The sequence below is a fragment of the Brachyhypopomus gauderio genome, chromosome 1 (assembly GCF_052324685.1).
Source record: "Brachyhypopomus gauderio isolate BG-103 chromosome 1, BGAUD_0.2, whole genome shotgun sequence".
NCBI lineage: Eukaryota > Metazoa > Chordata > Actinopteri > Gymnotiformes > Hypopomidae > Brachyhypopomus > Brachyhypopomus gauderio.
Window position 1 is genome coordinate 37,561,694 of NC_135211.1, and position 14,342 is coordinate 37,576,035.

Here is a 14,342-nt window from a genome sequence, read left to right on the forward strand (position 1 = left end):
AGGTGGAGGAGGTGTGTAAGGTGGAGGAGGTGTGTAAGGTGGTGGAGGTGTGTAGGGTGGTGGAGGTGTGTAGGGTGGTGTGGTGGAGGTGTGTAAGGTTGCGTGTGTAGGGTAGTGTGGTGGAGGTGTGTAGGGTGGTGGAGGTGTGTAAGGTGGTGGAGGTGTGTAAGGTGGTGTGGTGGAGGTGTGTAGGGTGGTGTGGTGTGTAGGGTGGTGGAGGTGTGTAGGGTGGTGGAGGTGTGTAAGGTTGTGTGGTGTGTAGGGTGGTGTGGTGGAGGTGTGTAAGGTTGTGTGTGTAGGGAAGGGTGGTGGAGGTGTGTAGGGTGGTGGAGGTGTGTAGGGTGGTGGAGGTGTGTAGGGTGGTGGAGGTGTGTAAGGTGGTGTGGTGGAGGTGTGTAGGGTGGTGGAGGTGTGTAAGGTGGTGGAGGTGTGTAAGGTGGTGGAGGTGTGTAAGGTGGTGGAGGTGTGTAGGGTGGTGGAGGTGTGTAAGGTTGTGTGGTGTGTAGGGTGGTGTGGTGGAGGTGTGTAAGGTTGTGTGTGTAGGGTAGTGTGGTGGAGGTGTGTAGGGTGGTGGAGGTGTGTAGGGTGGTGGAGGTGTGTAAGGTTGTGTGTGTAGGGTAGGGTGGTGGAGGTGTGTAAGGTTGTGTGTGTAGGGTAGGGTGGTGGAGGTGTGTAGGGTGGTGCAGGTGTGTAGGGTAGTGTGGTGGAGGTGTGTAAGGTGGTGTGGTGGAGGTGTGTAAGGTGGTGTGGTGGAGGTGTGTAAGGTGGGTGTGGTGTAGGGTGGTGTGGTGGAGGTGGGTGTAGGGTGGTGGAGGTGTGTGTAGGGTGGTGGAGGTGTGTGTAGGGTGGTGTGGTGTCTGTAGGGTGGTGTGGTGTGTGTAGGGTGGTGTGGTGTGTAAGGTGGTGGAGGTGTGTAGGGTGGTGGAGGTGTGTAGGGTGGTGTGGTGGAGGTGTGTAAGGTTGCGTGTGTAGGGTAGTGTGGTGGAGGTGTGTAGGGTGGTGGAGGTGTGTAGGGTGGTGGAGGTGTGTAGGGTGGTGGAGGTGTGTAAGGTGGTGGAGGTGTGTAAGGTGGTGTGGTGGAGGTGTGTAGGGTGGTGTGGTGTGTAGGGTGGTGGAGGTGTGTAGGGTGGTGGAGGTGTGTAAGGTTGTGTGGTGTGTAGGGTGGTGTGGTGGAGGTGTGTAAGGTTGTGTGTGTAGGGTAGGGTGGTGGAGGTGTGTAGGGTGGTGGAGGTGTGTAGGGTGGTGGAGGTGTGTAAGGTTGTGTGTGTAGGGTAGGGTGGTGGAGGTGTGTAGGGTGGTGGAGGTGTGTAGGGTGGTGCAGGTGTGTAGGGTGGTGCAGGTGTGTAGGGTGGTGGAGGTGTGTAGGGTGGTGGAGGTGTGTAAGGTGGTGTGGTGTGTAGGGTGGTGTGTAGGGTGGTGCAGGTGTGTAGGGTGGTGCAGGTGTGTAGGGTGGTGCAGGTGTGTAGGGTGGTGGAGGTGTGTAGGGTGGTGGAGGTGTGTAAGGTGGTGTGGTGTGTAGGGTGGTGTGGTGTGTAGGGTGGTGTGGTGGAGGTGTGTAAGGTTGTGTGTGTAGGGTAGTGTGGTGGAGGTGTGTAGGGTGGTGGAGGTGTGTAGGGTGGTGTGGTGGAGGTGTGTAAGGTTGTGTGTGTAGGGTAGGGTGGTGGAGGTGTGTAGGGTGGTGGAGGTGTGTAGGGTGGTGGAGGTGTGTAGGGTGGTGCAGGTGTGTAGGGTGGTGGAGGTGTGTGTAGGGTGGTGGAGGTGTGTGTAGGGTGGTGGAGGTGTGTGTAGGGTGGTGTGGTGGAGGTGTGTAAGGAGGGTGTGGTGTGTGGTGTGGTGGAGGTGTGTAAGGTGGTGTGGTGTGTAGGGTGGTGGAGGTGTGTGTAGGGTGGTGGAGGTGTGTGTAGGGTGGTGGAGGTGTGTAGGGTGGTGGAGGTGTGTAGGGTGGTGCAGGTGTGTAGGGTGGTGCAGGTGTGTAGGGTGGTGGAGGTGTGTGTAGGGTGGTGGAGGTGTGTGTAGGGTGGTGGAGGTGTGTGTAGGGTGGTGTGGTGGAGGTGTGTAAGGAGGGTGTGGTGTGTGGTGTGGTGGAGGTGTGTAAGGTGGTGTGGTGTGTAGGGTGGTGGAGGTGTGTGTAGGGTGGTGCAGGTGTGTAGGGTGGTGCAGGTGTGTAGGGTGGTGGAGGTGTGTGTAGGGTGGTGGAGGTGTGTGTAGGGTGGTGGAGGTGTGTGTAGGGTGGTGTGGTGGAGGTGTGTAAGGAGGGTGTGGTGTGTGGTGTGGTGGAGGTGTGTAAGGTGGTGTGGTGTGTAGGGTGGTGGAGGTGTGTGTAGGGTGGTGGAGGTGTGTGTAGGGTGGTGGAGGTGTGTGTAGGGTGGTGGAGGTGTGTAGGGTGGTGTGGTGGAGGTGTGTAAGGAGGGTGTGGTGTGTGGTGTGGTGGAGGTGTGTAAGGTGGTGTGGTGTGTAGGGTGGTGGAGGTGTGTAGGGTGGTGGAGGTGTGTAGGGTGGTGGAGGTGTGTAAGGTGGAGGAGGTGTGTAAGGTGGAGGAGGTGTGTAAGGTGGTGGAGGTGTGTAGGGTGGTGGAGGTGTGTAGGGTGGTGTGGTGGAGGTGTGTAAGGTTGCGTGTGTAGGGTAGTGTGGTGGAGGTGTGTAGGGTGGTGGAGGTGTGTAGGGTGGTGGAGGTGTGTAAGGTGGTGGAGGTGTGTAAGGTTGTGTGTGTAGGGTAGGGTGGTGGAGGTGTGTAAGGTTGTGTGTGTAGGGTAGGGTGGTGGAGGTGTGTAGGGTGGTGCAGGTGTGTAGGGTAGTGTGGTGGAGGTGTGTAAGGTGGTGTGGTGGAGGTGTGTAAGGTGGTGTGGTGGAGGTGTGTAAGGTGGGTGTGGTGTAGGGTGGTGTGGTGGAGGTGGGTGTAGGGTGGTGGAGGTGTGTGTAGGGTGGTGGAGGTGTGTGTAGGGTGGTGTGGTGTCTGTAGGGTGGTGTGGTGTGTGTAGGGTGGTGTGGTGTGTAAGGTGGTGGAGGTGTGTAGGGTGGTGGAGGTGTGTAGGGTGGTGTGGTGGAGGTGTGTAGTGTGGTGGAGGTGTGTAGGGTGGTGGAGGTGTGTAGGGTGGTGGAGGTGTGTAAGGTGGAGGAGGTGTGTAAGGTGGAGGAGGTGTGTAAGGTGGTGGAGGTGTGTAGGGTGGTGGAGGTGTGTAGGGTGGTGTGGTGGAGGTGTGTAAGGTTGCGTGTGTAGGGTAGTGTGGTGGAGGTGTGTAGGGTGGTGGAGGTGTGTGTAGGGTGGTGTGGTGGAGGTGTGTAAGGAGGGTGTGGTGTGTGGTGTGGTGGAGGTGTGTAAGGTGGTGTGGTGTGTAGGGTGGTGGAGGTGTGTGTAGGGTGGTGCAGGTGTGTAGGGTGGTGCAGGTGTGTAGGGTGGTGGAGGTGTGTGTAGGGTGGTGGAGGTGTGTGTAGGGTGGTGGAGGTGTGTGTAGGGTGGTGTGGTGGAGGTGTGTAAGGAGGGTGTGGTGTGTGGTGTGGTGGAGGTGTGTAAGGTGGTGTGGTGTGTAGGGTGGTGGAGGTGTGTGTAGGGTGGTGGAGGTGTGTGTAGGGTGGTGGAGGTGTGTGTAGGGTGGTGGAGGTGTGTAGGGTGGTGTGGTGGAGGTGTGTAAGGAGGGTGTGGTGTGTGGTGTGGTGGAGGTGTGTAAGGTGGTGTGGTGTGTAGGGTGGTGGAGGTGTGTAGGGTGGTGGAGGTGTGTAGGGTGGTGGAGGTGTGTAAGGTGGAGGAGGTGTGTAAGGTGGAGGAGGTGTGTAAGGTGGTGGAGGTGTGTAGGGTGGTGGAGGTGTGTAGGGTGGTGTGGTGGAGGTGTGTAAGGTTGCGTGTGTAGGGTAGTGTGGTGGAGGTGTGTAGGGTGGTGGAGGTGTGTAGGGTGGTGGAGGTGTGTAAGGTGGTGGAGGTGTGTAAGGTTGTGTGTGTAGGGTAGGGTGGTGGAGGTGTGTAAGGTTGTGTGTGTAGGGTAGGGTGGTGGAGGTGTGTAGGGTGGTGCAGGTGTGTAGGGTAGTGTGGTGGAGGTGTGTAAGGTGGTGTGGTGGAGGTGTGTAAGGTGGTGTGGTGGAGGTGTGTAAGGTGGGTGTGGTGTAGGGTGGTGTGGTGGAGGTGGGTGTAGGGTGGTGGAGGTGTGTGTAGGGTGGTGGAGGTGTGTGTAGGGTGGTGTGGTGTCTGTAGGGTGGTGTGGTGTGTGTAGGGTGGTGTGGTGTGTAAGGTGGTGGAGGTGTGTAGGGTGGTGGAGGTGTGTAGGGTGGTGTGGTGGAGGTGTGTAGTGTGGTGGAGGTGTGTAGGGTGGTGGAGGTGTGTAGGGTGGTGGAGGTGTGTAGGGTGGTGGAGGTGTGTAAGGTGGTGGAGGTGTGTAAGGTGGTGTGGTGGAGGTGTGTAGGGTGGTGTGGTGTGTAGGGTGGTGGAGGTGTGTAGGGTGGTGGAGGTGTGTAAGGTTGTGTGGTGTGTAGGGTGGTGTGGTGGAGGTGTGTAAGGTTGTGTGTGTAGGGTAGGGTGGTGGAGGTGTGTAGGGTGGTGGAGGTGTGTAGGGTGGTGGAGGTGTGTAGGGTGGTGGAGGTGTGTAAGGTTGTGTGTGTAGGGTAGGGTGGTGGAGGTGTGTAGGGTGGTGGAGGTGTGTAGGGTGGTGCAGGTGTGTAGGGTGGTGCAGGTGTGTAGGGTGGTGCAGGTGTGTAGGGTGGTGGAGGTGTGTAAGGTGGTGTGGTGTGTAGGGTGGTGTGTAGGGTGGTGCAGGTGTGTAGGGTGGTGCAGGTGTGTAGGGTGGTGGAGGTGTGTAGGGTGGTGGAGGTGTGTAAGGTGGTGTGGTGTGTAGGGTGGTGTGGTGTGTAGGGTGGTGTGGTGGAGGTGTGTAAGGTTGTGTGTGTAGGGTAGTGTGGTGGAGGTGTGTAGGGTGGTGGAGGTGTGTAGGGTGGTGGAGGTGTGTAGGGTGGTGTGGTGGAGGTGTGTAGGGTGGTGTGTGTAGGGTAGGGTGGTGGAGGTGTGTAGGGTGGTGGAGGTGTGTAGGGTGGTGCAGGTGTGTAGGGTGGTGGAGGTGTGTGTAGGGTGGTGGAGGTGTGTGTAGGGTGGTGGAGGTGTGTGTAGGGTGGTGTGGTGGAGGTGTGTAAGGAGGGTGTGGTGTGTGGTGTGGTGGAGGTGTGTAAGGTGGTGTGGTGTGTAGGGTGGTGGAGGTGTGTGTAGGGTGGTGGAGGTGTGTAGGGTGGTGCAGGTGTGTAGGGTGGTGCAGGTGTGTAGGGTGGTGCAGGTGTGTAGGGTGGTGGAGGTGTGTGTAGGGTGGTGGAGGTGTGTGTAGGGTGGTGGAGGTGTGTGTAGGGTGGTGTGGTGGAGGTGTGTAAGGAGGGTGTGGTGTGTGGTGTGGTGGAGGTGTGTAAGGTGGTGTGGTGTGTAGGGTGGTGGAGGTGTGTGTAGGGTGGTGGAGGTGTGTGTAGGGTGGTGGAGGTGTGTGTAGGGTGGTGGAGGTGTGTAAGGTGGTGTGGTGGAGGTGTGTAAGGAGGGTGTGGTGTGTGGTGTGGTGGAGGTGTGTAAGGTGGTGTGGTGTGTAGGGTGGTGGAGGTGTGTAGGGTGGTGGAGGTGTGTAGGGTGGTGTGGTGGAGGTGTGTAAGGTTGCGTGTGTAGGGTAGTGTGGTGGAGGTGTGTAGGGTGGTGGAGGTGTGTAAGGTTGCGTGTGTAGGGTGGTGGAGGTGTGTAGGGTGGTGGAGGTGTGTAAGGTGGTGGAGGTGTGTAAGGTGGTGTGGTGGAGGTGTGTAGGGTGGTGTGGTGTGTAGGGTGGTGGAGGTGTGTAGGGTGGTGTGGTGGAGGTGTGTAAGGTTGTGTGTGTAGGGTAGGGTGGTGGAGGTGTGTAGGGTGGTGGAGGTGTGTAGGGTGGTGGAGGTGTGTAGGGTGGTGGAGGTGTGTAAGGTTGTGTGTGTAGGGTAGGGTGGTGGAGGTGTGTAGGGTGGTGGAGGTGTGTAGGGTGGTGCAGGTGTGTAGGGTGGTGCAGGTGTGTAGGGTGGTGCAGGTGTGTAGGGTGGTGGAGGTGTGTAGGGTGGTGGAGGTGTGTAAGGTGGTGTGGTGTGTAGGGTGGTGTGTAGGGTGGTGCAGGTGTGTAGGGTGGTGCAGGTGTGTAGGGTGGTGCAGGTGTGTAGGGTGGTGGAGGTGTGTAGGGTGGTGGAGGTGTGTAAGGTGGTGTGGTGTGTAGGGTGGTGTGGTGTGTAGGGTGGTGTGGTGGAGGTGTGTAAGGTTGTGTGTGTAGGGTAGTGTGGTGGAGGTGTGTAGGGTGGTGGAGGTGTGTAGGGTGGTGTGGTGGAGGTGTGTAAGGTTGTGTGTGTAGGGTAGGGTGGTGGAGGTGTGTAGGGTGGTGGAGGTGTGTAGGGTGGTGCAGGTGTGTAGGGTGGTGGAGGTGTGTGTAGGGTGGTGGAGGTGTGTGTAGGGTGGTGGAGGTGTGTGTAGGGTGGTGGAGGTGTGTGTAGGGTGGTGTGGTGGAGGTGTGTAAGGAGGGTGTGGTGTGTGGTGTGGTGGAGGTGTGTAAGGTGGTGTGGTGTGTAGGGTGGTGGAGGTGTGTGTAGGGTGGTGGAGGTGTGTGTAGGGTGGTGGAGGTGTGTAGGGTGGTGCAGGTGTGTAGGGTGGTGCAGGTGTGTAGGGTGGTGCAGGTGTGTAGGGTGGTGGAGGTGTGTGTAGGGTGGTGGAGGTGTGTGTAGGGTGGTGTGGTGGAGGTGTGTAAGGAGGGTGTGGTGTGTGGTGTGGTGGAGGTGTGTAAGGTGGTGTGGTGTGTAGGGTGGTGGAGGTGTGTGTAGGGTGGTGGAGGTGTGTGTAGGGTGGTGGAGGTGTGTGTAGGGTGGTGGAGGTGTGTAGGGTGGTGTGGTGGAGGTGTGTAAGGAGGGTGTGGTGTGTGGTGTGGTGGAGGTGTGTAAGGTGGTGTGGTGTGTAGGGTGGTGGAGGTGTGTAGGGTGGTGGAGGTGTGTAGGGTGGTGGAGGTGTGTAAGGTGGAGGAGGTGTGTAAGGTGGAGGAGGTGTGTAAGGTGGTGGAGGTGTGTAGGGTGGTGGAGGTGTGTAGGGTGGTGTGGTGGAGGTGTGTAAGGTTGCGTGTGTAGGGTAGTGTGGTGGAGGTGTGTAGGGTGGTGGAGGTGTGTAGGGTGGTGGAGGTGTGTAAGGTGGTGGAGGTGTGTAAGGTGGTGTGGTGGAGGTGTGTAGGGTGGTGTGGTGTGTAGGGTGGTGGAGGTGTGTAGGGTGGTGGAGGTGTGTAAGGTTGTGTGGTGTGTAGGGTGGTGTGGTGGAGGTGTGTAAGGTTGTGTGTGTAGGGTAGGGTGGTGGAGGTGTGTAGGGTGGTGGAGGTGTTAGGGTGGTGGAGGTGTGTAGGGTGGTGGAGGTGTGTAAGGTTGTGTGTGTAGGGTAGGGTGGTGGAGGTGTGTAGGGTGGTGCAGGTGTGTAGGGTGGTGCAGGTGTGTAGGGTGGTGCAGGTGTGTAGGGTGGTGGAGGTGTGTAGGGTGGTGGAGGTGTGTAAGGTGGTGTGGTGTGTAGGGTGGTGTGTAGGGTGGTGCAGGTGTGTAGGGTGGTGCAGGTGTGTAGGGTGGTGCAGGTGTGTAGGGTGGTGGAGGTGTGTAGGGTGGTGGAGGTGTGTAAGGTGGTGTGGTGTGTAGGGTGGTGTGGTGTGTAGGGTGGTGTGGTGGAGGTGTGTAAGGTTGTGTGTGTAGGGTAGTGTGGTGGAGGTGTGTAGGGTGGTGGAGGTGTGTAGGGTGGTGTGGTGGAGGTGTGTAAGGTTGTGTGTGTAGGGTAGGGTGGTGGAGGTGTGTAGGGTGGTGGAGGTGTGTAGGGTGGTGCAGGTGTGTAGGGTGGTGGAGGTGTGTGTAGGGTGGTGGAGGTGTGTGTAGGGTGGTGGAGGTGTGTGTAGGGTGGTGTGGTGGAGGTGTGTAAGGAGGGTGTGGTGTGTGGTGTGGTGGAGGTGTGTAAGGTGGTGTGGTGTGTAGGGTGGTGGAGGTGTGTGTAGGGTGGTGGAGGTGTGTGTAGGGTGGTGGAGGTGTGTAGGGTGGTGCAGGTGTGTAGGGTGGTGCAGGTGTGTAGGGTGGTGCAGGTGTGTAGGGTGGTGGAGGTGTGTGTAGGGTGGTGGAGGTGTGTGTAGGGTGGTGGAGGTGTGTGTAGGGTGGTGTGGTGGAGGTGTGTAAGGAGGGTGTGGTGTGTGGTGTGGTGGAGGTGTGTAAGGTGGTGTGGTGTGTAGGGTGGTGGAGGTGTGTGTAGGGTGGTGGAGGTGTGTGTAGGGTGGTGGAGGTGTGTGTAGGGTGGTGGAGGTGTGTGTAGGGTGGTGGAGGTGTGTAGGGTGGTGTGGTGGAGGTGTGTAAGGAGGGTGTGGTGTGTGGTGTGGTGGAGGTGTGTAAGGTGGTGTGGTGTGTAGGGTGGTGGAGGTGTGTAGGGTGGTGGAGGTGTGTAGGGTGGTGGAGGTGTGTAAGGTGGAGGAGGTGTGTAAGGTGGAGGAGGTGTGTAGGGTGGTGGAGGTGTGTAAGGTGGTGTGGTGGAGGTGTGTAAGGTTGCGTGTGTAGGGTAGTGTGGTGGAGGTGTGTAGGGTGGTGGAGGTGTGTAAGGTTGCGTGTGTAGGGTGGTGGAGGTGTGTAAGGTGGTGTGGTGGAGGTGTGTAGGGTGGTGGAGGTGTGTAAGGTGGTGGAGGTGTGTAAGGTGGTGGAGGTGTGTAGGGTGGTGGAGGTGTGTAAGGTTGTGTGGTGTGTAGGGTGGTGTGGTGGAGGTGTGTAAGGTTGTGTGTGTAGGGTAGTGTGGTGGAGGTGTGTAGGGTGGTGGAGGTGTGTAGGGTGGTGGAGGTGTGTAAGGTTGTGTGTGTAGGGTAGGGTGGTGGAGGTGTGTAAGGTTGTGTGTGTAGGGTAGGGTGGTGGAGGTGTGTAGGGTGGTGCAGGTGTGTAGGGTAGTGTGGTGGAGGTGTGTAAGGTGGTGTGGTGGAGGTGTGTAAGGTGGTGTGGTGGAGGTGTGTAAGGTGGGTGTGGTGTAGGGTGGTGTGGTGGAGGTGGGTGTAGGGTGGTGGAGGTGTGTGTAGGGTGGTGGAGGTGTGTGTAGGGTGGTGTGGTGTCTGTAGGGTGGTGTGGTGTGTGTAGGGTGGTGTGGTGTGTGTAGGGTGGTGTGGTGTGTGTAGGGTGGTGTGGTGTGTGTAGGGTGGTGTGGTGTGTGGTGTCTGTAAGGTGGTGTGGTGTCTGTAAGGTGGTGTGGTGTCTGTAAGGTGGTGTGGTGTCTGTAAGGTGGTGGAGGTGTGTGTAGGGTGGTGGAGGTGTGTGTAGGGTGGTGGAGGTGTGTGTAGGGTGGTGGAGGTGTGTAGGGTGGTGTGGTGGAGGTGTGTAAGGAGGGTGTGGTGTGTGGTGTGGTGGAGGTGTGTAAGGTGGTGGAGGTGTGTAGGGTGGTGGAGGTGTGTAGGGTGGTGGAGGTGTGTAGGGTGGTGGAGGTGTGTAAGGTGGTGGAGGTGTGTAGGGTGGTGGAGGTGTGTAGGGTGGTGTGGTGGAGGTGTGTAAGGTTGCGTGTGTAGGGTAGTGTGGTGGAGGTGTGTAGGGTGGTGGAGGTGTGTAAGGTTGCGTGTGTAGGGTGGTGGAGGTGTGTAGGGTGGTGGAGGTGTGTAAGGTGGTGGAGGTGTGTAAGGTGGTGTGGTGGAGGTGTGTAGGGTGGTGTGGTGTGTAGGGTGGTGGAGGTGTGTAGGGTGGTGGAGGTGTGTAAGGTTGTGTGGTGTGTAGGGTGGTGTGGTGGAGGTGTGTAAGGTTGTGTGTGTAGGGTAGGGTGGTGGAGGTGTGTAGGGTGGTGGAGGTGTGTAGGGTGGTGGAGGTGTGTAGGGTGGTGGAGGTGTGTAAGGTTGTGTGTGTAGGGTAGGGTGGTGGAGGTGTGTAGGGTGGTGGAGGTGTGTAGGGTGGTGCAGGTGTGTAGGGTGGTGCAGGTGTGTAGGGTGGTGCAGGTGTGTAGGGTGGTGGAGGTGTGTAAGGTGGTGTGGTGTGTAGGGTGGTGTGTAGGGTGGTGCAGGTGTGTAGGGTGGTGCAGGTGTGTAGGGTGGTGGAGGTGTGTAGGGTGGTGGAGGTGTGTAAGGTGGTGTGGTGTGTAGGGTGGTGTGGTGTGTAGGGTGGTGTGGTGGAGGTGTGTAAGGTTGTGTGTGTAGGGTAGTGTGGTGGAGGTGTGTAGGGTGGTGGAGGTGTGTAGGGTGGTGGAGGTGTGTAGGGTGGTGTGGTGGAGGTGTGTAGGGTGGTGTGTGTAGGGTAGGGTGGTGGAGGTGTGTAGGGTGGTGGAGGTGTGTAGGGTGGTGCAGGTGTGTAGGGTGGTGGAGGTGTGTGTAGGGTGGTGGAGGTGTGTGTAGGGTGGTGGAGGTGTGTGTAGGGTGGTGTGGTGGAGGTGTGTAAGGAGGGTGTGGTGTGTGGTGTGGTGGAGGTGTGTAAGGTGGTGTGGTGTGTAGGGTGGTGGAGGTGTGTGTAGGGTGGTGGAGGTGTGTAGGGTGGTGCAGGTGTGTAGGGTGGTGCAGGTGTGTAGGGTGGTGCAGGTGTGTAGGGTGGTGGAGGTGTGTGTAGGGTGGTGGAGGTGTGTGTAGGGTGGTGGAGGTGTGTGTAGGGTGGTGTGGTGGAGGTGTGTAAGGAGGGTGTGGTGTGTGGTGTGGTGGAGGTGTGTAAGGTGGTGTGGTGTGTAGGGTGGTGGAGGTGTGTGTAGGGTGGTGGAGGTGTGTGTAGGGTGGTGGAGGTGTGTGTAGGGTGGTGGAGGTGTGTAAGGTGGTGTGGTGGAGGTGTGTAAGGAGGGTGTGGTGTGTGGTGTGGTGGAGGTGTGTAAGGTGGTGTGGTGTGTAGGGTGGTGGAGGTGTGTAGGGTGGTGGAGGTGTGTAGGGTGGTGGAGGTGTGTAAGGTGGAGGAGGTGTGTAAGGTGGAGGAGGTGTGTAAGGTGGTGGAGGTGTGTAGGGTGGTGGAGGTGTGTAGGGTGGTGTGGTGGAGGTGTGTAAGGTTGCGTGTGTAGGGTAGTGTGGTGGAGGTGTGTAGGGTGGTGGAGGTGTGTAGGGTGGTGGAGGTGTGTAAGGTGGTGGAGGTGTGTAAGGTGGTGTGGTGGAGGTGTGTAGGGTGGTGTGGTGTGTAGGGTGGTGGAGGTGTGTAGGGTGGTGGAGGTGTGTAAGGTTGTGTGGTGTGTAGGGTGGTGTGGTGGAGGTGTGTAAGGTTGTGTGTGTAGGGTAGGGTGGTGGAGGTGTGTAGGGTGGTGGAGGTGTTAGGGTGGTGGAGGTGTGTAGGGTGGTGGAGGTGTGTAAGGTTGTGTGTGTAGGGTAGGGTGGTGGAGGTGTGTAGGGTGGTGCAGGTGTGTAGGGTGGTGCAGGTGTGTAGGGTGGTGCAGGTGTGTAGGGTGGTGGAGGTGTGTAGGGTGGTGGAGGTGTGTAAGGTGGTGTGGTGTGTAGGGTGGTGTGTAGGGTGGTGCAGGTGTGTAGGGTGGTGCAGGTGTGTAGGGTGGTGGAGGTGTGTAGGGTGGTGGAGGTGTGTAAGGTGGTGTGGTGTGTAGGGTGGTGTGGTGTGTAGGGTGGTGTGGTGGAGGTGTGTAAGGTTGTGTGTGTAGGGTAGTGTGGTGGAGGTGTGTAGGGTGGTGGAGGTGTGTAGGGTGGTGTGGTGGAGGTGTGTAAGGTTGTGTGTGTAGGGTAGGGTGGTGGAGGTGTGTAGGGTGGTGGAGGTGTGTAGGGTGGTGCAGGTGTGTAGGGTGGTGCAGGTGTGTAGGGTGGTGGAGGTGTGTGTAGGGTGGTGGAGGTGTGTGTAGGGTGGTGGAGGTGTGTGTAGGGTGGTGTGGTGGAGGTGTGTAAGGAGGGTGTGGTGTGTGGTGTGGTGGAGGTGTGTAAGGTGGTGTGGTGTGTAGGGTGGTGGAGGTGTGTGTAGGGTGGTGGAGGTGTGTGTAGGGTGGTGGAGGTGTGTAGGGTGGTGCAGGTGTGTAGGGTGGTGCAGGTGTGTAGGGTGGTGCAGGTGTGTAGGGTGGTGGAGGTGTGTGTAGGGTGGTGGAGGTGTGTGTAGGGTGGTGGAGGTGTGTGTAGGGTGGTGTGGTGGAGGTGTGTAAGGAGGGTGTGGTGTGTGGTGTGGTGGAGGTGTGTAAGGTGGTGTGGTGTGTAGGGTGGTGGAGGTGTGTGTAGGGTGGTGGAGGTGTGTGTAGGGTGGTGGAGGTGTGTGTAGGGTGGTGGAGGTGTGTGTAGGGTGGTGGAGGTGTGTAGGGTGGTGTGGTGGAGGTGTGTAAGGAGGGTGTGGTGTGTGGTGTGGTGGAGGTGTGTAAGGTGGTGTGGTGTGTAGGGTGGTGGAGGTGTGTAGGGTGGTGGAGGTGTGTAGGGTGGTGGAGGTGTGTAAGGTGGAGGAGGTGTGTAAGGTGGAGGAGGTGTGTAGGGTGGTGGAGGTGTGTAAGGTGGTGTGGTGGAGGTGTGTAAGGTTGCGTGTGTAGGGTAGTGTGGTGGAGGTGTGTAGGGTGGTGGAGGTGTGTAAGGTTGCGTGTGTAGGGTGGTGGAGGTGTGTAAGGTGGTGTGGTGGAGGTGTGTAGGGTGGTGGAGGTGTGTAAGGTGGTGGAGGTGTGTAAGGTGGTGGAGGTGTGTAAGGTGGTGGAGGTGTGTAGGGTGGTGGAGGTGTGTAAGGTTGTGTGGTGTGTAGGGTGGTGTGGTGGAGGTGTGTAAGGTTGTGTGTGTAGGGTAGTGTGGTGGAGGTGTGTAGGGTGGTGGAGGTGTGTAGGGTGGTGGAGGTGTGTAAGGTTGTGTGTGTAGGGTAGGGTGGTGGAGGTGTGTAAGGTTGTGTGTGTAGGGTAGGGTGGTGGAGGTGTGTAGGGTGGTGCAGGTGTGTAGGGTAGTGTGGTGGAGGTGTGTAAGGTGGTGTGGTGGAGGTGTGTAAGGTGGGTGTGGTGTAGGGTGGTGTGGTGGAGGTGGGTGTAGGGTGGTGGAGGTGTGTGTAGGGTGGTGGAGGTGTGTGTAGGGTGGTGTGGTGTCTGTAGGGTGGTGTGGTGTGTGTAGGGTGGTGTGGTGTGTGTAGGGTGGTGTGGTGTGTGTAGGGTGGTGTGGTGTGTGTAGGGTGGTGTGGTGTGTGGTGTCTGTAAGGTGGTGTGGTGTCTGTAAGGTGGTGTGGTGTCTGTAAGGTGGTGTGGTGTCTGTAAGGTGGTGGAGGTGTGTGTAGGGTGGTGGAGGTGTGTGTAGGGTGGTGGAGGTGTGTAGGGTGGTGTGGTGGAGGTGTGTAAGGTTGCGTGTGTAGGGTAGTGTGGTGGAGGTGTGTAGGGTGGTGGAGGTGTGTAAGGTTGCGTGTGTAGGGTGGTGGAGGTGTGTAGGGTGGTGGAGGTGTGTAAGGTGGTGGAGGTGTGTAAGGTGGTGTGGTGGAGGTGTGTAGGGTGGTGTGGTGTGTAGGGTGGTGGAGGTGTGTAGGGTGGTGTGGTGGAGGTGTGTAAGGTTGTGTGTGTAGGGTAGGGTGGTGGAGGTGTGTAGGGTGGTGGAGGTGTGTAGGGTGGTGGAGGTGTGTAGGGTGGTGGAGGTGTGTAAGGTTGTGTGTGTAGGGTAGGGTGGTGGAGGTGTGTAGGGTGGTGGAGGTGTGTAGGGTGGTGCAGGTGTGTAGGGTGGTGCAGGTGTGTAGGGTGGTGCAGGTGTGTAGGGTGGTGGAGGTGTGTAGGGTGGTGGAGGTGTGTAAGGTGGTGTGGTGTGTAGGGTGGTGTGTAGGGTGGTGCAGGTGTGTAGGGTGGTGCAGGTGTGTAGGGTGGTGCAGGTGTGTAGGGTGGTGGAGGTGTGTAGGGTGGTGGAGGTGTGTAAGGTGGTGTGGTGTGTAGGGTGGTGTGGTGTGTAGGGTGGTGTGGTGGAGGTGTGTAAGGTTGTGTGTGTAGGGTAGTGTGGTGGAGGTGTGTAGGGTGGTGGAGGTGTGTAGGGTGGTGTGGTGGAGGTGTGTAAGGTTGTGTGTGTAGGGTAGGGTGGTGGAGGTGTGTAGGGTGGTGGAGGTGTGTAAGGTGGTGTGGTGGAGGTGTGTAAGGTTGTGTGTGTAGGATAGTGTGGTGGAGGTGTGTAGGGTGGTGGAGGTGTGTAAGGTTGTGTGTGTAGGGTAGTGTGGTGGAGGTGTGTAGGGTGGTGTGGTGTGTAGGGTGGTGGAGGTGTGTAGGGTGGTGTAGGGTGGTGTTGGGTGGTCTCACCTGAGAGCCCTGCCCATAGTCTCATAGTTCATGTCGGGTTTGTTCTTGTGTTTGCCCCACAGTTTGGACACAGCTTTGGAGTCGACCAGTTTGAAGATACCCTTCTCCCGCTGGGTCCACTTGATGTAGCGCGGACACGTGTTCTTGTCCTGCAGCAGGTCCAGCAGGAACTCCCACAGGTACGTGCTGCCTGAAGGACAACACACCGCAGACATTAACACACACACCTGTACCACAGCACGCACAC

The 14,342-nt window shown here is 58.2% G+C and overlaps 1 protein-coding gene across 2 annotated transcripts in view; it reads right to left on the reverse strand.

Moving 5' to 3' along the window:
* The window catches only part of elf2b (E74-like factor 2b (ets domain transcription factor)), a 71,607-nt gene that overhangs the window by 37,080 nt on the left and 20,185 nt on the right, over window positions 1-14,342 (reverse strand). For both annotated transcript variants that reach the window (XM_077012842.1, XM_077012851.1), the window contains one exon: window positions 14,096-14,285. In XM_077012842.1, the coding sequence (XP_076868957.1) occupies window positions 14,096-14,285 (190 nt within the window). The remainder of the gene's footprint in view (window positions 1-14,095; window positions 14,286-14,342) is intronic.